Source organism: Eriocheir sinensis, chromosome 8, assembly GCF_024679095.1.
Source record: "Eriocheir sinensis breed Jianghai 21 chromosome 8, ASM2467909v1, whole genome shotgun sequence".
In the NCBI taxonomy this organism is placed as follows: domain Eukaryota; kingdom Metazoa; phylum Arthropoda; class Malacostraca; order Decapoda; family Varunidae; genus Eriocheir; species Eriocheir sinensis.
The window spans coordinates 18,865,298-18,885,997 of NC_066516.1; the positions used below are offsets into that span (position 1 = coordinate 18,865,298).

Sequence of the window (20,700 nt, forward strand, 5' to 3'; positions counted from 1 at the left end):
CGAGTTCAATCCCCGACCGGTGCCACCAAGCTGGGATTTTTCAGCCGCCGCCGAGTGGCTTAAAACTACCCACATGCTGTCCAGAAGACCACCTATCAACCCGGACTCTAGATTCTAGGATTAAAGATGAGCTCCGGGAGGGCAGCATGAGCCAATGCAAGATGGCGCCACTATAAAATACTCGCCTGCGCCAGAACGGGCTGGGCCGACCATCAGGACCCACCTGGAAGAAGCCTTGGACCGACCATCAGGATCCACCGGGAAGAAGCCTACCGGCGCGATAGGCCAAGACGTAAAAAAAAAAATAAATAAATAAAAAAAATAAATAAAAAATAAAAAATACAACTACAACTACTATTACTATTACTACTACTACTACTACTACTACTACTACTACTACTACTACTACTACTAATAATAATAATAATAATAATAATAATAATAATAATAGCATCTGAGGTGATTCATATAAAATATAATAAATGTATAATTATGAATAGAGTTTCAAGTTTAGCACGGTAGTAATAATATGTTTCCAAGATTTTTTATTACCAATTCGAGTCATCCATAATTTATTAAAGATTTATACGAGACGGTATTCAGAAATGCTTTTATCTGCTTAAAAATACGTTCACTTTGTATCTTTCCCTGAGTTTATATCTTTTATCACCGATCACGTCCTGTTATTGTTGCTCGCCTCGTACGGAGAAGGAACACGAACGCGCATTTATGAGAATTATTCCTGGCATAACACGCTCGCTGCTTCACATTACATTCGTTGCCTTTGTTCAAACCTTCCTGTCTTTTTTGTCTTGAGTCAACAAAGTAAATCGTGACAGGACGTTGTAAATGAGGCAGCGTCGTTGAGGGGGCGGCCGTGCTGGCGCGGCTCTTGGGGAGTGGCGGGGCGGCGGGGCTGAGGCCGGGCAGCCGCCGCCGTGCACAACTCGCCGCCCTGCTGCTGATGGAGTGACGCCTCGCCGCCGACACACGCAGGGCTTGTGGGCGAGTTTTTCCGCAAGTATTCCACGAACAACACTTCCAGGCAAGGCCACGCGTGGAGCTGTTCCCCAGGGAAAATGCATGTGTCATGAAAATAGCGCACATAATAAGAGCGGATAAGGCAAGATTAATGTCATGCCCGTGACACGCGAGGGTTGTTCAGGCTCGCCTGCGCCTGGATCTTTTCAAGGTCACGTCGCACCTAGCCGATGTTTGCTGTCTGCGCCGACACGAAAAATGAGAGGGCACACCTGTGGCCTCGGCCTGCACGATACGTTATGGCTGAAAAAAAAAATGTATCCAGCATTATACACATTATCTTTGTTTAAGCTCTTTGTATGTGTGTGTGTGTATGTATGTGTGTATGTATGTATGTATGTATGTATGTATGTATGTATGTATGTATATATATATATATATATATATATATATATATATATATATATATATATATATATATATATATATATATATATATATATATATATATATATATATATATATATATATATATATATATATATATATATATATATATATATATATATATATATATATATATATATATATATATATATATATATATATATATATATGTATATATATATATATATATATATATAAAGAGCTTTACTAAAGATAATTACTGATGACGCAGTATTATTTACGTAAGGAACCATAAATAACAACTAGTGATTGAAAGATGTACTCAGATGATCACATCTTCAACGTAAAGCCTAGCAGGGTCTTTCAGCGGCGTCTTCCCAGCCTTCAGTAAACATGGCGGCCCCGCAGTGTTGCGGCCCTTCAAGGGTTTATCCTAATTTACCATTATATCGGTTGTCTGTCACAGAGATAACGAGTAAATTGAGCCTAAAGACTGTCTGGACGCCCCCAATATGTTAAAGCGTCGGTGGTCCCCGAACACTTAATTTAATGATAAAATTGCCGCCGCCTCTCAGCAGCACCGACGAGGTCAGTGTTGACCTCATGGTTCGTGCCTTTAAAGCCTCCACGTCTGGCCAACAGGTAGGCTGCCATGCCGTCTGTAGGCGTCACCAGGGACAAACGCTTTGGGCACCTGTTGGTGATCTATACGTATATGCGTCGCTTGATTTTAGTGTTGCCACCTCACCCTCTCTCTCATGTGATAAGCCTCTTTATAGTTCTCCCTTTGAACTTAAAGGTCATGTTATTTGGTGTCAGCTCTCCCTTCCTCTACACACGCCATGGTTGTTTACATGACACATGCGTCTCCTCCCTTATCAGACGAGTTTGCGGTGCCCAAACAGCCTAGTACTACCGAAGCCACAGTCTTCTGCCCCAGCGTGTCGCACAGGAAGCCCCGGCACAGCTCGTTCAGCACACACGGGCCAGGCTCAACTAAGAGACGTCGTGGAGGAAAGGTGGATTCGCACTGGATTGATTTTCTAGTTTCAACGAAAAGATTACGTCGGCAGGATTTTGCAACAGATTTCAATTATGAAGTTTTTTTTCACAGACTTTTAACTTCACCAAACAGATTAAACAGGCACAGAAGTCTAATTTATAGGAATGTTCATTGTTGTCGTCAGTTTTACCTCCGGAGAACATATCTGCATTGTGTTCTGAACCTCCCATATAAAGGAAAAATAAATTTGATGTAGAAAATATGACAACGTGAATTAAAGATAAAAGATGGAGCGATTAAAAATTATTCTCATTGATTTCAGCCATTATAGAATCCATAACTACTTTTTTTATATTCTTCCCAATCAGTGAGAAATTCTTATAAAGAGAAAAACCTTTTCATCTTGTTATGCAGAAAAAAGGTTTACCATGGGTGAGCACACGAGCAAAAAGTCGTAGTTGCAGTAAAAACCGGACACTGCACGTTCACGACGAGACAAAGGAACAAAGACTTTCTTGAAGTTCTTCTTCTGGGTTCAAGGTCAAAGGAGGGAGGTGATTAGGACGTCCTGCGGGTCGATGCATGGCGTGTCCACTTCGCACCTGCCCCTTACCTGTGAGGGCGCCCGGCAGGTGAGTAGGCCGAGACACGCACCCAAAAGATTTCCAAAATAAGGTTATTTAATTCCCCGGCCATGGAACACCCCCCTTCATTTGTTATTTGAATCAACTTCAATTTGTTATGATTTTCATATGCTTTAAAAGTTATTAACTACTGCTATATCGAATCGAGTATGCCATACTCATTAGACGTATAAACAACTCATCTATTTTAAATACGGAATGCATGATCTCAAAAGCGGAAAGGTCTCACGTGGACTGCTGACGCAGGCGACGCGGATTTGAACGATAAACAAACAACACGAGGACAGGTGGCGATACAAAGACAACAGGTGGAAGTGGACCACTGCTGAGTATGGGCCACATTCACACACCATCAGCGGCTTGTCTTGTGAATAAATGCAGCCGGAGCCACGTCGCCACAGCCTACACATGAAACTCGAGGCCCTGACAACGCAAGACCTGCTGAAGGCTTCCCATGCACACCTTCACAGCTCCTGCTATTAACTAATTACTCAACAGGTGGGGTAGGGAAGCAAGGTGGCTAAAAGGTAGAATAATGGATTCCTAATTACACAACTCGACAGGAAAATTCCATGGCGGGAGGCAGGGAACCGTTTCATTACCTTCCCTGAACCCAACCCTCGGCCAGCGAAGGAAGGGTGAGGAAGGAAAGCACCACGAAACGATGTGGAGAAAATATAAAGGTAAAATTCAAGGTGAGGAAAAAAAATAACACTAATACAAGGAATTTAATGAGGATGATTATATAAGCATGGCAATAATTTATGCTATCGCTTAATTCTCAGTGTTTATGGCATTACTGTCTTAGATACACGAATGAAGTGTGTGTGTGTGTGTGTGTGTGTGTGTGTGTGTGTGTGTGTGTGTGTGTGTGTGTGTGTGTGTGTGTGTGTGCGTGTGTGTGTGTCTTGATTATACTTGATTCTCACGCTATAGGAAAGGCGTGATGGGATTCGAGGAAGCCTGTCCATCGGCCTTCCTGACCTCGCCCATACAACACCCTCGAGCAACATGAGGCCGTGACCTATTTTGATCACTTTATAGGAGGGGAGAGAGAGCCACGTATAAAAGGAAGATTGAGGAAGGTCTATGGACTTTTTTCACAGGTGTATGGCGTCGTAAGAAGGCAGGAGGGATTGAATATAATACTTGACGTGATATGCTTTTGTGTGTGTGTGTGTGTGTGTGTGTGTGTGTGTGTGTGTGTGTGTGTGTGTGTGTGTGTGTGTGTGTGTGTGTGTGTGTGTGTGTGTGTGTGTGTGTGTGTGTGTGTGTGTGTGTGTGTGTGTGTGTGTGTGTGTGTGTGTGTGTGTGTGTGTGTGTGTGTGTGTGTGTGTGTGTGTGTGTGTGTGTGTGTGTGTGTGTGTGTGTGTGTGTGTGTGTGTGTGTGTGTGTGTGTGTGTGTGTGTGTGTGGGTGTGTGTGTGTGTTTGTGTGTGTGTGTGTGTGTGTGTGTGTGTGTGTGTGTGTGTGTGTGTGTGTGTGTGTGTGTGTGTGTGTGTGTGTGTGTGTGTGTGTGTGTGTGTGTGTGTGTGTGTGTGTGTGTGTGTGTGTGTGTGTGTGTGTGTGTGTGTGTGTGTGTGTGTGTGTGTGTGTGTGTGTGTGTGTGTGTGTGTGTGTGTGTGTGTGTGTGTGTGTGTGTGTGTGTGTGTGTGTGTGTGTGTGTGTGTGTGTGTGTGTGTGTGTGTGTGTGTGTGTGTGTGTGTGTGTGTGTGTGTGTGTGTGTGTGTGTGTGTGTGTGTGTGTGTGTGTGTGTGTGTGTGTGTGTGTGTGTGTGTGTGTGTGTGTGTGTGTGTGTGTGTGTGTGTGTGTGTGTGTGTGTGTGTGTGTGTGTGTGTGTGTGTGTGTGAATACCAGTAAAATCTGGCTCTTACAGACTTTTTTGCATTTAGAAATAATATATTGGGCAAGGAGTTTTATGACAATACATTTGGCATTAACACTGACTCCTCAAGGTCAAGGCTCACCACCACGTCCTGTACTTCCCTTAACCGGTCCAAGTAGCCCTCCCCCTGTCCCACCCACCCACCCGCTGCCTGCGCCGCGTGTGTGTGAGCCAAGCACGAGGCGGAGGCGCACCTGCAGCCATGGCGCCAAAACCCCTGAGCGTGACCTCGACCCTCGCACAGACAATAAAACCTTTTACCCTTCATTGCCACCCTTCACTCCCTTCCAGTTGTTTTTCTTTATTACGGGCACCACCCAACCCACCACCCCCTCCAGCTACTGCCTTCTCATTGTCCCTCCTCAGCTCCCTCATAGCTCTTACCCATTTACTTTCACCCCTCACCAATCTTCCAGCTTCTGTCCCTCACCCTAACCCTCACCCCTCCACCCTTCATCTTTCTCCCGTTCTTCCCTCTAACTTGTGTCCCTCACCCCCCCCCCCCCCCTCGCACATGCTATCTCTTACCCCCTCATTCTGCCTCAATACACTTCTTACTACACCCTCATTTCTTCCCCCTCATCTTCCTCCAGTTCTTTTCCTCTAACTTGCATCCCTCAACTCCCTTCCTCCCTCCCTCGACTCCTCAGTTTCTCCGGTTCCTACCTACTCACTGATTTTCCCCAATTATTGCCTCCTCATTTCCAACCCTTGTCTTTCCCTTCCCCCAAAACTCTTCTCCCTCAATGTCCTCTCGGTTTTTGCTCCCATCTCGTCCCCTCGCTCAACTTTTCCCATCAAACTCTCAGCCCTCATGTCAGCACTTTCCCCTTCATTCCCACCTCACTTTCACCCTTTTCCTTCCCCTCCACCCGGCTCTGCCCCCTCATTCCCTCCCTCCCTCCCTTCTAGTCCTACGCCACACTTCTTCCACACAATCATATTCTCATGCAGCTTTTCTAATAATCCCTTGACCTTGAGAGCTGGGTGATACAGGTTTCAAACATGGTCAGGTGGTGAGGTGTGTTATAGTCTCTTGGGAAATGTGGAAATCAGAGAGCTTGACAAATCTGAGCCTGAAATTGGTGTGTAAGAGGAAGAAAATCGTATATTTCCAGAACATATTGCAAAAAATTAATGAGAGAGAGAGAGAGAGAGAGAGAGAGAGAGAGAGAGAGAGAGAGAGAGAGAGAGAGAGAGAGAGAGAGAGAGAGAGAGAGAGAGAGAGAGAGAGAGAGAGAGAGAGAGAGAGAGAGAGTGTAACCAGCAGACTTATCGACGCAAGACCCAAGTGTGTGTGTGTGTGTGTGTGTGTGTGTGTGTGTGTGTGTAAGTCCTGTATGACTTAGCCTTGACCTTCGTGCAGCCTGTCCACGCAATACATATCCCCCCTCCCCTCCCCCTCCCCCCCATCACCACCACCACCATTACAAAGGAAGGCTCTCATCACGCCCCTACTCACCTACCCCCACTCACCTCCGCTACACAATACCCGCCTCAATTACTTCACCTCATTACATCGACCCCCTGAGACACACCCTAATATTCATCATGCCCCTTAACTTTCTTTCCTTAATACTTTGCCTTTCTTACCTCATTCTACCCCCCTTTCAGATTTGCCTAATTCTATGCCTTTCACCTCACCACAGTTTTTATATCAATAGCTAAGACACACTCTTAAAATCATCATGCCCCTTAACTCTCTTTCCTTAATACATTACCTTTCTTACCTCATTCCACCACCTTTCAGATTTGCCCAAGATTATGCTCTACACATATACATAGTGTTCATATTAATTTTTCTTCTCGTTGCAGTTGAAGCATGTACAAGGTCATCCCGCCCCCTCCTTGCCTCTACACAATATCCGCAGCAATAAATATTTTTCTCCGTTCATCACACGGCTCACCACGCCCATCACCGCCTCCGCTAACACATTACTTCCTCCTCATTCCATCGACCCTATTCGACCTGTTCAAATCCTTCACGGCTCTCATCGACATTTTTATCCGCATTATTCATCAACTCGTAAGGCGCACATAAGAGCCGTTCACGTTTCAATGTCATCCAGAGCAGCTGAGGAAGGGTATCAAACGTAGCAAAGGAAAACCCTATCCAAATAGTTCTCCAGGTAGTGCAGTTAGGTCAAAGGTGAAGAGGAACACCTGTTGCTTAACGGCCGCCTGGACTCAATAATTTAACAATGAAGATGGAGCGTCAACACCACCATCACCCCCCAACAACATCAACAACAACAACCCTCCGACCCATCGCCCTACCTCGCGCCATTCACCTTGAGGCAGGTCAGCGGTTTAAATGAAGGAGCACAAAACATACAGCCTACAACTACCCAGAATATCACTTGTTGTTTCGACGTTTTTGTCACGAGAAGAGACAAAGTAATATGATACACCTGTCAATTTTCGTCTGGTTCTACCTTTTCACTATCCGTCAGAAAAAAAAAATTCCGGTGATTGTATTCATGCATAAAAAAATTAAAAAAACAGACATACATAGCTCAACAAGGATCCTGATCTTGATCTTGATCTTGAAAATAATGAAAAGGATGAATAGGCATACTGAGGAGATTTTAAACTATAGACAGACAGACAGACAGAGGCTTACCAGTGATTTCGGCAAGCCCTTCCCCGGCGTGCGCGTCTGTGTGCGGGGGCAGGACAGGGCTGGGCAGCGACCAGCGTCCCCGGCGGCGCCCCCTACCCTCAGCCTCCCTCCCCGCGCTGGCAGTCGTCCCCGCCACCATCGCCCGCTGTACTTGCTGTCGTTGCCATGGCGCTGTGAAGCGAAACAACGTTCTGTCATGTAAATACTGTTCATGCAGCAATGATAATAAGAATATAATAACAGTAATAAGAACAGCAGCAGCAGCAACAACAGCAACAACAACAACAACAATAACAAAAAATAATAATAATAATAATAATAATGGTAATCATGATAATGATAATGATGATAATAATAATAATAATAATAATAATAATAATAATAATAATAATAATAATAATAATAATAATAATAATAATAATAATAAAATAATAATAATAATAATAATAATAATAATAATAATAATAATAATAATAATAATAATAATAATAATAATAATAATAATAATAATAATAATAATAATAATAATGATAATAATGATAATAATAATGATACACCACCATTACCATCCCCACCACCACCACCAAAAACAACAGGATTTAAAAAAAAAAGCGAAGAAAAAACAACGGAATACAAAACTCGAGCAATAGGTCAAATAGAAAAAAAATCAAATGGGTGACACACAGCCACACACGCCACACGCTCGCACATTCCACACCAACATTCAGACCAAACCATGCGTGCGCCTCTGCCACTATTTCCGCCACCGAGCCCAGGGTATGGAGACGCACGAGGGTAGGCCAATCTCGAGAACCCTGGGATCTGAAACTACCCCAAAGAAACAAAGGAGGAAGAGGAGGAAGAAGAGGAGGAGGAGGAGGTGGTAGTGGTAGTGGCGCTCCTCAGGGCTCTCATGTAGACCCCCAAAACGCTGCGGTTCCTCGTGTGTGTTGAGTAAGTGGACACGAAGCTGTTGGTCGTGGTGGTGGTGGTGCTTGAGTCACACGAGCAATGGGGGCCTGCCACGTTATGTGTATACAGCGTTCACGGCCAGAAAACAAGTAAAGTGAGGCGTGGTGTGTGGTGTGGTGCGAGGTGGTGTGAGGTGTGGTGCGAGGTGGTGTGTGATGTGGTGTGGTGTGAGGTGAAATGGGTAGGTGGTGGTGAGGCTGTGGTGGTCGCGTGTGTTACCTGCATGATAATAGGTTACGTGAGAGAGGGCTTTCTGGGGTGAAGTGGTTATGTCGGGGAGAATGGAGATAAGGGAGAGATGAAAAAGATTATGTTCGTGAGGGAAAGGTAACCATAATGATGTGCAGTGTGACAGGTTGATAGATGTATGTAATATGCATGAGAATAACCATACACATAGGTTACGTGAGTGTTTTAAATATGATTTGGTTGTGCGGAGAATAATGGAAATAATCCGCGTGGGTATGAGAGATCAGTGGGCAGAAAAAAAGATAGAAGTATGATGTGACGTGTTAGTAGGCCATTACATGAGGTTTTTTTTTTACCTGATCTGAGTTTGTGGTAGAGACTGATCTGGTGAGAGAAGAGTTAGTGTGAGGCACGCAGGTAAGGGAGTGTGACGGTAATAGATAAGTTGAGGTGTGTGGTGGTCAGTGGTCATCGAGTTACAGTTGAATAAGACTCGTGACAAAGGTTCCTTCGAGGTGATTCGGTTTTGTGAGGGAAGAAAACACAGGGAGGGAAGTGAAGAGGATGTATGAGAAGATGATGAGAGGTTAGGAAGAGAAGTAGGACGGAGTCTGTGGTGCTCAACGGCCGAAGGGTACGTAAGGGAAATTTCTCGGCGGAGGTATAATCATGAAGAGAGAACAAAGAGAATGGGAGAGGAATGGAGAGGATTTATATGCGGAAGATTGGTAGGGACAGTAGATGGAGAAATAACTCATGTGGAAATCGCAGAGGAGTGAAGGGAAATCTTTGTACTCGCTATGGATTAGTGCAGACGAGGTAGCTGATGATATGAACGACAGGTGAATATAAGAGATTTTTTGTGTGTGCATACTGAAATGATTGACAAGTATCGGCACCTTTTTTTATGATACTTTACTCGATAACATGACCTCAGGGTTGGTAGGCTGCAACTGACTGAAACTGGAGGGATTTATAAACTGAATCAACATCCTCTTCAAGGTTGCATTATTTTTTTTATGCCTCTGGAATGCCAATGGACCTTGAATCGCAATATGTGGTCTTGTCTTGCAAGGTCTGCACACGTTATCTCCAGCAGTTCCCAGTGGAGGAGGACAGGAGAGACGAGCACCCAGGATTAAAAGAGCACCAACGATTCATCCGTATAAAGGTACGTTTTGGTAAGTGCGATTATCACGATTGTCGCTCTACGATGATTGTTCAACGATTATCGCTGCATGATATAGAGGGTGTACTAATTTGCTTCGAGCGCATGTGCCTATGCGATTTTCGACGAGACAGCTTACTTTTTTACCAGTCACGTGGCGAAAGTGTCCCATGAAGGTAGTGTCGCGAGAAAATGGCTTTGAGCAAATTGAGTAGAAGGAGAAGGTTGTTAATTAAATATCTTCTAGTAGTAGAGATGGAAATGAAGACTCCAAAAGCAGAAAAAATGCATCTGCCATCCATATTGAAGACACGATTTACCTCTATCCACGCCCCCTCCAAAAAAAAAAAAAAAAAAAAATCTAGACCTTGTACTTAACGGCTTCAGACACGAGCACCGTATAAGCCGACTGGCCTCCTGCAGATCCTTGTATACCCATGTGTATGTGTCGGGAGGTTGGGGGGGGGGGGGTGACGCTAACCGAGACGTCAAACGAGTTATCCCACAGCAAATACATCTGCCATGGTAGAGGAACTGAACTTTGCCCATACATGACATTGCAGAGACCAGCAGGGCCCATATGATCAAACTGTTCGAGGCTTACACACCCACATTTGATACGGATTTCGTAAAGGTTCTGGATATATCCATTGATAGTTTTATGAACCCCGTGAGTTTAACAAAGCTTCTGCACCATGACTGTCGTATACACTCATGAGAACCAGACTAATTTTCTTTGCGGCCTTCGGAAATATTTGTTGAGGCCGGAAGCGTCTGAGAATACAGGGTCAACACAGGGCTGAGAATACGGGAGAGTTTTTTTTTTTTTTTTTTTACAGCAAAGGAGACAGTTAATGTATATACACGTGTAATGGATGTCCATACGCGTACAGGATCGTCATATACAGAAAGTCACTAAATACCAATACGAAACATAAATATACATAATACAATAGAAGCGTATAGAGTAAATTCTTCGTCTTCCTCTTCCCGCCTCCCGCCTCTCGCCGCTGCTGTTGCTATACGACTCAGTTTATCCCTAAAGCGTGTATGAAAAGATAATCATACCGGAGGGGAGAATAATATAAAGATTACACACTTTATAATTAATTAGCATGCAGACCCTTGCTGTGCAGAAGGGAAGGCGGGGGTGAGGGAAACATAATGGTTTTGTTGTTGTTGATGATGGTGGTGTTGGTGGTGGTGATGGTGGTGGTATCAGTAAAAGTGATGATGATAAAAATTACGTTCTTATACACCCTGATACGTATACTAGCGAGGCGATATGAAGGAAGAGCCAAAAGAAAATAAATACCCTAATCAATGGCATGACGGCTTGAAAACAATAAAATCAACGAAAATATAAATCAGTAAAAGTGATGATGATAAAAATTACGTTCTTATACACCCTGATACGTATACTAGCGAGGCGATATGAAGGAAGAGTCAAAAGAAAATAAATACCCTAATCAATGGCATGACGGCTTGAAAACAATAAAATCAACGAAAATATAAAAACAAAAGCAGAGCCAGCGAAGAGCAGCGGTAGCCTCATCACCGCCCTTTACACCGGCAGCGAGGCGTCAATTAGTGAACACAAACACAAATACGCAACTCAGCAACAGCAACCTTCGCCCATGCGTCACTGTTTATGCTCGTAGCGAATGATCATGAGGCGGATATAACCATGCAGCTCAGCACTCCAGAAGGAATACCTAAGAACTCCATAAATGTTGTTCATACTTATCCTCCCTTTCTATCCTCTTATTATATTATCATATTTACAATTTTTTTTTTTTCATGGACAGTATTTTGCGTTCTCTCTCTCTCTCTCTCTCTCTCTCTCTCTCTCTCTCTCTCTCTCTCTCTCTCTCTCTCTCAAGGCTCTCATGGGGGGATCTTTTGTCTGTTTCCTCTTATTATGAGAGAGAGAGAGAGAGAGAGAGAGAGACATAAGAACGTAAGGAGTCTGCAAGAGGCCGCTTGGCCTATACAAGGCAGCTCCTGTTACCCTAACCCCACCTTACCTCACTATATATCCATGAATTTATCCAACCTCTTCTTGAATGTATCTATGGTATTGGCACCCATAACATGTCTGTCAGGCCTGTTCCATTCATCCACCACTCTATTTGTGAACCAGTTCTTGCCTATTTCTTTGCTGAATCTGAATTTGTCTAACTTGAGACCATTGCTACGTGTCCTACCTGGCTCTTTTACTACCAGACCCTATTGACATCCCCTTTATTACAGCCCTTCATCCATTTATAGACCTCGATAAGGTCTCCTCGCAACCTTCGCCATTCTATAGAGTGAAGTAGACATTGGTGAAAGGAGGAAGAGGAGGAGGAGGAGAAAGAGAGGAGGAGGAGGAAGAATGACGAACCGATTGGAAGGAAGGAGAGTGGTTAGACAACAAACCTGTAAAACAAACAGTATCGCTAACTGTTCCCTCACGAAGCAAAGGATACGGCACTTCACATAAACATGCGGCTCAGTACTCGAGTAGCGGCGGGCTGCAGCCGTGCAGGTGGTGATGGTGGCGCTCCGGCGGGCGTGAGTGGGGGGCGGGCACACAGGCAGGAGCGCGAATCATGTGGCTCCTCAACACCACCCTGCAACATGCAACTGTTTACCGCGATACACCCACAACGAGGCTGACCACTGCGTCCTGCTACGTAGCGAGTGTCGAGCATAGGTCATTGTTCTGCGTTAGACGTGCATGGTCAAAATCAGCCCTCATCACGGCAAACTACATGGGCTTAGTGCAACTGTTTCCTGGAAGTTCTCTTTGAGCGTGACGAGTGTGGCGAGGGGACCAAAGTGCGGCGAGGGGTGGTGGGAGGCCGCAACGCAAGTAATGATCGATCGAGGCGTCACTACGTACGCTACTCGAAGATGAAGTTTGCTCAACGCTGACAAGGAGATAGCTAAAGGAACTCGTGTTTGTTGCTCTTTATCACCGCCGTCGATCAACTTAATGTCTCTCCATGAATTAGGACGCTGACGCCAAGGTGAGTGGCCAAACGAGATGTGTGACTTCTGAAGAGCAAGAGGAGCCCTGCAAGATGTGGGTTTTTTTTCTGGAACCCCGACGGAAGACAAACAACAAGACCACGATGAAGCTTCAGAGTACACCACCCAAAAGTTCAGGGCATGTGTTGCTTTTCTTCTGATGTTCAGACTCAGTATTTTTCAAGTTACCTTTACTGTTTTTAGTTATATTTTCACGAATATCTTAACGTTCTTGTAAATTAAATACATCAATATTTTTTACTATCTTGTTTGAAACTAAAATAGATCTAAATTGGTTGGATATCAGGACACACAAGAAAAACGAATACACGGACTTCACAAGAGAAAGCAGAGAATGCAACAAATGTTCTTGGTGAATATTTGATCAGCGAGTGAGTACACCCGACCAGGGAAATAAGTCGATGCCCTACATAGCAAGGCGGCATGAGCACTGTTTGATGGCGGGGCGCACGGAGGCTCTAATTGGGATAATTTATAGAACTGATTTTAGCTACTCTGCCCTAACGCCTCACTGGAGTTTCCAATAAGAATAAATGTTTTTTTTTATGTGTGTGTGTGTTTATGTAGGAGTACATAAAAAAAAACCACTCATGGCTATGTGAATCTTTATTACAGGGATACTATGACTTGTTGGAAGAGAGAGAGAGAGAGAGAGAGAGAGAGAGAGAGAGAGAGAGAGAGAGAGAGATGAGAGTGAGAACGAGGAGGAGAGAATCGGAGGCAGGAAAAGGGTAGACTTGCTGTTGCTACGACACATTACCGGCGATGTTTGGGAGCGAGAGAGAGCCTGTGGCGGCGTGAATTATTGCACCTCAGCGTTACAACTTAGAATTGCACTTTGGCGTTATACTTTGGTGTTAAATATTAGTGTTACACTGACGTAATACACCATTACGCCTTAGCATGGCGTCTTTGTATTATATTTCTAACCTAAGGGTTGCGCCTCAGCGCTACGCCAGTGAAATCCAGGTTTTTCATTTTTTTGTGACATAACTTCGTAGACAATAATTTTTCTTTACGATTAACTTAATGTATCGCCATACATCAGAACTGTGACTCCAAGGGGACGTCGTAGGTAAAACGCGGGCCCCATAATTGAACGACAGGTATTTACTAAACGAAGCCCCGATAACAAGTACGGCAAATAATAATGATCAGCCGAGGAAATCTTGCCAACTCTATACATTTCGCCGGGAGTCATGTGGACCATACTACACACAGTTACACTCAAGCTGGGTAGCACGAAAACTGCCCCCAATTGTCCAACAGATTTAAAGATTAAGGTCACAGTTCCAGTTTCTAAATTGCTATTATATAAGGAGGCGGATTAACGGTTGGTTAAACCTGCAATGGTATCAGCTATTAGATACATAACTAGGCTGACTATTAGCCAATGGCCAGAGTCTAAAATTCAGAGAGAGAGAGAGAGAGAGAGAGAGAGAGAGAGAGAGAGAGAGAGATTTACGAAATAAAAACAAGTATGCTCTCTCACCTTATCACCGACTGTTTTGCAAAATGTCTGAATTTGTATGGCAGTGCGAGGCTATGCGCTGCAAATTTATACAGAGTGCTTTAAGCACCATAGATGAGGACACGGAAAGGTGGTGGAAACACAAATTATCAAAAGTGCAAAGATCAACACTATATCTATACAATCAATAATATATAATCTACGAAATGGCTGTGGGTGGGGAAAGAAAGACAGTGAACCGTATGGATTTCTTAGAAAATGTGATCTATTCAAGGTCGTGCAGTGCTGAAAATGTTTTGATTGAAGCCGCATACACACACACACACACACACTCGCGTGCAATCATCGGCATTGCTCGTGGGGTGGTGGACTGCTTGATATGACAGCATAATACAACCAATAGGATTTATTAAATTTGTATTTGGTGGTTCATTATATCCCATAAAATAAGCCATAATCCTTTTATATTTGTTTAATTTTGTATCATCTATTTTATTTGCATACGCTGATTGTACTTCCGTACATCAACACTGGTAGGCTATCAGACTTTATTTTTTGCCATACTGGGATTTAGTTTCGGCCGTCTGACTTGCGCATTGAATTTATTTGCATTGCTGATTTTCCCAGCAATTATTCCTCGAAAAAAAATATAGCTTAATAAAGTGTATTGCTGGCTACTAACTCAATCCGAGGCAGTCGTAGTAAAAGTACTGTATGTTCTTTTATAATGAATGATGAAAGAACCCGATGATGGAGACTTGAAAGTTAGTCTTCTTGGGGTGACTATTTTTTCCTTCTTGCACACTGGCGAACTACTCGCAAAGTAACATCATGCAGAAGGTGAAAAAAAAAAAGATTATGGCGACTATTGTTTCTTACTTACAAGAGAAAAAACTCCGTATCTCTATTATGTCAACCATGTCAACCCCTCCAAATGTCCTATTAGGCTAGTGCAAGAAAAAAAATAACAGACGATGATGACCAAAACAGTCCATCTATCCATCCAAACATACATATTTTTTTATATATACACGTGCATACAGACATGCCTGCGTACATACATACATATATACATACCGTGGGACAAAAAAAAATCGAGTTACAACGATCTCGATGAACACACACACACACACAAACACATACATACCGTGGGGCTTGATGATTTAAACGGGAGGCTGATTCCTCAGTGTTCCTTTTTAATCCTTCAGCAATCAGGTAAAAGCGCACAGATTCCTCCTCATTTGAAGCAGTCAGCGCGCCGGTCAAGCAGGTAGGTAAGCAGGCAGGTTGGCAGGTACAGGCTCGTCCCTTCCCCTACACGTGCACCAAGCTCACACTGATGTCTTCCACGCACACGATAATCTATTGGTAATTTCTTGTTATTCTTCACTATTAATCCATTTCTCCTCCAATCTTAAGTTCCGGCGAGAGGTTCATCAAATATATTCTTTTTTTTCTCTTTCACTGTCCACATGAGGTGCTATTTGGTAATTTCTTGTTAATTCTTGTTCACTATTAATCCACTTCTCCAATCTTAAGTTCCGGTGCGAGGTTCATTACATATTCCTTTTCTTCCAGGTTGCACTGTCCACTATGCCTTGTCTAGAGCAGAGGGTCAAGTTGTTCGGATAGCGTGACACACCTCCACCTCGCGCTGCTGTCAACGATCCACTGGTGCGTCTCATGGCTTCGTCCTCCTCCTCGAGCGGGAAATCGAAACAAGCAGGGGATTCACGTGACGGACGGCTATAAAGACGCTTGTAGTTAAGTCAAAGCACCTTACAAGACGGTTCCGCGGAGATACGTGTGAATGTATGCCCAGGTGTTATGAGAGGCAGGTAGGTAAAAGGTACGTGGGTAGATGGGAGGCGGCAGGCAAGTTGAGGTGGTACGTACTTATATCTGTGGGTTGCCATATGAAGCGGGTATTTCAAGCACAAGATGGATTAACTTCTTTAGGAATGGTAGGTAAACACTGGATGACGAATAAAGTAGTGCATGAGTGGAAGAAATCAAGCAGATATGTAGTTAGTGCATATACGATTGTAAGTTTTAAATAGAAGTTAGATCTATGGATGGGGAAAGATGACTACTAATGCTCATTCTTAGGAGTTCCTAGGTGTAGGCCAGTTGGTATCTTGTAGTCTCCTTTTTCATTACATATTCCTTTTCTTACAGGTTACACTGTCCACACTTGTGCAACTCCTTCAAAATATTGCTTGGTCTAAGGTGAATTTTGGCACTTTTTTTATTTCAGTGATGTTAAATCTTTTAAAAACCCGGTCTAGTTTTCAGACTTAACCAACAACTGTTGTCCCCTAAACTACCCCTGCACTCTTATCCTTCGTACCTAGGTAAGCTATTCACTGTGCCGATGGACTTGCACTAACACCTTTTCTATACTCCACTTTTGAAGTTATGCTGCAGTACATCATTTTTAACATGAATGGCCTACCAATGTATATTTGATCTTTCGTTTATTTACCTCAAACAATAATTAATTTAGCCACACAGACAAAAGAAGCACCAATAAAATGACTGCTGCCAGTTACACGTGGTTGGTATTCCTGGCTGCCACCCCTTGCCAGTAATTCATGAGTATTTCTCTATCCACACCGCGCAATCCCTCTCTGGTAATTTATTCAGCCAAGTACAGAAAAATATTATTTATTATTAATTAATTACATTCTTACAGTAAGTTTACTTACAAAATAAATGGAGAAACCCCCTCTAATGGGGTACAAGTTTTCTTACAAAATTTATTATGAAACTCTGAGTGACCTGAAACATTTTCCTGGTAATTAGGAATGACTGAATATTAGTAAGAAAAGAAAGATGATAAATAAGTAAATAAAAAGAAATGAGAAAAATAATATTTAATTTCAAAAGGATCCAATACAACTTACTTTTCCCTTATCATTTCAAATGCAGCTGCATAGTAGCTTCAGCTTGTGTAGGAAAGAATACATTAACTGTATAACTCATATTTCAACACATCAGTAATGGTACAGGTAACAACTAAATTAAATGGATAAATTAACAACTTTTGTACATAAACATCTATTTCATGTTTCAAAGTGGCCACACACATTTCTCATCACAGATTTGCAATATAGACTACATTTGTAGTACCCTTTTTGGACTTGTCTGCCCAATATCCCCCCAGTGTGTAAACAGCAACAACGACGACACAACCCTGTCACCCCTATTTGCCAAGAGATTCTATCAACAAGTTACCCTTCCAATGTTTAAAAAGCAAAATATTACATGCATGTCCAGCATCCACAATTTTAATACACCAACTTGCTTTGATCATTCCACACACAAAGCAGTGAACTCCAGTAACACACAAGTAAACATTTATAAATAAGAAACAAAGTTTGTACATCTCAATATTTACATAATTGAAACTCATCGCTGTATTTTATAGTTTGTCACTGAATTTCCTGAGTAACACTTTTTTGAGTTTCATATTTTTTAATGCAAATCTACAACCCTTTATGACATGACTCATCAAATCAGGCAATTCACATAGACTTGGAGACAAAATTCCACCAGATATGTTTATAAATATAACTGCTAACATAGCAGATTAATAAATGAATGTCCTCTAGTGATAGTACCATGTGACAGCCTCAATATGACAGTATGACAATTTTTCTCGTACAAAACCTTAAACTTCTTTCCTATGTACATGTACTTGAGTAGATTTTTAAGTCTTAACATATTTCTTGTAACTGACAGATAGATTAAATTTAGCAGTGGTACCAAAATATCTTACAATATAAAATTTATAGATATTCCCAATGGTTCTCTTGGTCCATACAGATACTTAGAGAATAACTTGAAATTGAAATGAAAAGAGGCTAATGAGATTTATGAATATTCCACTATGCATAAAAAAATTGATACATCACTGACACTGCATTTTTTAACTGTAATATGTATTTTGATGTTGGTTGTAATCAATTAAAAAATAATGCAAAGCTAAAAGTAGTATCCTATAACTTTTGAGAAAATTCTTAGTTCAGAAAAACTGCAAAACTAAATAAAATGGGCTCATGTTTCTGAAATATGATAAATAGCAACTCTGAGCTACTACTGTGTACATATAGTGTCATAGTTTTATCTGATATTAAAGTTAAATGAGCAATTCACACAATTCCAATACATCTCTTCAGAATATTCACTGGCATTTATAACTTTTAAGTCCAATAACGAGTGTTTCCTTTCTTCAACTTGATACCGAATGTTGTAAAAGATTGCAATTATAAAAATGTTAACCCTCTTTCTAGTACATTTCTCCAACGTAAGCATCCCCCTATCTCAGAATATTCCGTGACTTTCCTGGGTTTGGTTTATCTCTACGTTTCTTTGGAAAAATTTCATCGTCCTCATTACGGTACCTCTTAGGGGGTGCAATGGTCCTACCTGATGAGGTGCCTCGTTCACTGAACCTGAAAACTGCAGGGGTTCCAGAGCCAGCCTGTGTTGGAGAAGAAGATCCAGGAGGAAAGGTCATGGCTGATGGGTTGCAATCTGCCCCAACTCGACGAACTGGTGAACTTGGTTGCTCAATTCTCTCCAGTTGCAAAGTTGTTCCTGGTTTGGATGCAGGCTGAACTACTACATTCTTGGATGCCACTACTTCTGAGGATTCTACTGCATCCATGTGATCTTTCTCCTCATTGATAATATTATTTTGTTGTCGTTTGGAGGGTGGAGTTTCATAATCTATCTTGTTGGCTTCAGCATGAGTAGGTTTGGTTGGATTCATAATGAGGAGAACTTCAGATGTATCTTCATCAAAAATTATTTGACTTCTACCATCAACAGTCTGTGTAGCATCAACAGTTTGATTTAAGGATTGGGTTTTTTCCACATCAAATGAACTAGCACTACTTGGTATAGTTGATGGATTGGCAACCTTTCTTGACAAAGTGCCAGTAGTAAAAGTTGTTTGTGCAACAGATTTTGCAATGTTAGCTGATGAGAAAACAACATTAGAATGAGATGTATTTTGTTGAACAGATATATTTGTTGCTGATGAAGTAATAAAATTCGTAGAGGGCATTCCAACAACACTGGTTGGCTGTAAGTAAGATATCTTTGGTTTAAATGTTGATTGACCTGACTGTGAAGTAGACACTACCTGCAAAACTTCACCCTCAACACTTTTATTCACAGTTTCATTTCCACCATTTTGAAAATCTGCCTTATTTTCAGGACTTTTTACTTTTTCATTCAAGAGACTCTCATGTAAACCTTGTGCATGCATTCCATTTACATCAGAATTTATAGCATTCTTCAATCCACTAAAATCAGCAGTTCCTTGCTGAAGACCTGATTTGTTTCCATTCACATTCACTCCTTCATTTCTAGTATTTACTTGTTCAGCTTCATTAGAATCCCCATTGTATGCAGCTGTTATCAAACTAAGACCACTGTGATTAGCTGCACTTGCAATGGTCTCAGTGGCTACCAAAGACCTATGGGCTTGTGACATGTTACTTTCTTTCATAGGAACTTTTCTTTTGTCAACTCGCACAGGAAAACTAGCTTCATCATTATCCACCACTAGTTGTCTTTTCATTTTGTTTGCCTGGGCATGTCCTTCCATTTGATTTGTGTTTATCTTTTGCACAGAAATGTTTCTCTCGATGAAAGTAGTATTAGGTTTTTGAAACTTTTTCACATTTAACTGACTTGTGCATACAGAGAATGACTGATCTGATTTGGCAATGCATAGAGGAAGAGACTTTCCTGATAGAGTTTTGTTCTGTATCGCCTTAGCAGTTAGAACAGGTCTTGCTATCGTGCTTCCATCTTTGGTGTGATAAACTTTAATTTCACCATCTTTTAATTTGCCTTCAATTATTTTGTTTGGTGAAATACTTATCAACTTTGCAGTGGTTTGTTCATTAGATGGTCTATTTTCATTTTCACTACTCACATTACTTGCTGTCTTTTTCATGTCCTGTCCAGCAATCACATTTTGTGCAGAGGTGTTGACTATCTTAGTTAAAGGAGCATTGGATACCGGAACACCACTCTGCGGCTCAGAGGCAGCAGGAATGGGAGTCATATTTGCTCCACTCTTCTCTTTCTTATCAGAAGAGAAGTATATATCTGGCAAAGTTATTGAGCTGTGGTTAGGGTTGTGCTGTTCCATTAAGTTGGCAATCAATTTAGCGATGGCTTCCCGTTTTCCTCTCACCACTTCCTGAGGAAACCACTCGCGCAAGGAACGAATTGGAAATGTGTAGTCTTTGATGGGATCCTGAAAAGGAAAATAAATATTCATTAGTTATTAGCTAAAAC

At 42.1% G+C, this 20,700-nt stretch overlaps 2 protein-coding genes across 7 annotated transcripts in view; both read right to left on the reverse strand.

Moving 5' to 3' along the window:
- LOC126995630 (uncharacterized) overlaps nucleotides 1–16,156 on the reverse strand; it is a 55,124-nt gene extending 38,968 nt beyond the window's left edge. Inside the window, exons 1-2 of one of the 2 annotated variants that reach the window (XM_050855357.1) lie at nucleotides 15,527–16,156; nucleotides 7,544–7,714 (exon numbers count right to left, since the gene is read on the reverse strand). In XM_050855357.1, the coding sequence (XP_050711314.1) occupies nucleotides 7,544–7,682 (139 nt within the window). In that variant the 5' untranslated portion in view covers nucleotides 7,683–7,714; nucleotides 15,527–16,156. Of the gene's footprint in view, nucleotides 1–7,543; nucleotides 7,715–15,526 lie in introns of those variants that run through there. The other variant, XM_050855358.1, reaches the window with a different exon arrangement.
- An 874-nt stretch (nucleotides 16,157–17,030) lies between these two features.
- The window catches only part of LOC126995631 (uncharacterized), a 36,462-nt gene continuing 32,792 nt past the window's right edge, over nucleotides 17,031–20,700 (reverse strand). For all 5 annotated transcript variants that reach the window (XM_050855362.1, XM_050855361.1, XM_050855359.1 and 2 more), the window contains one exon: nucleotides 17,031–20,659. In XM_050855362.1, coding sequence (XP_050711319.1) covers nucleotides 18,701–20,659 — 1,959 coding nt within the window. In that variant the 3' untranslated portion in view covers nucleotides 17,031–18,700. The remainder of the gene's footprint in view (nucleotides 20,660–20,700) is intronic.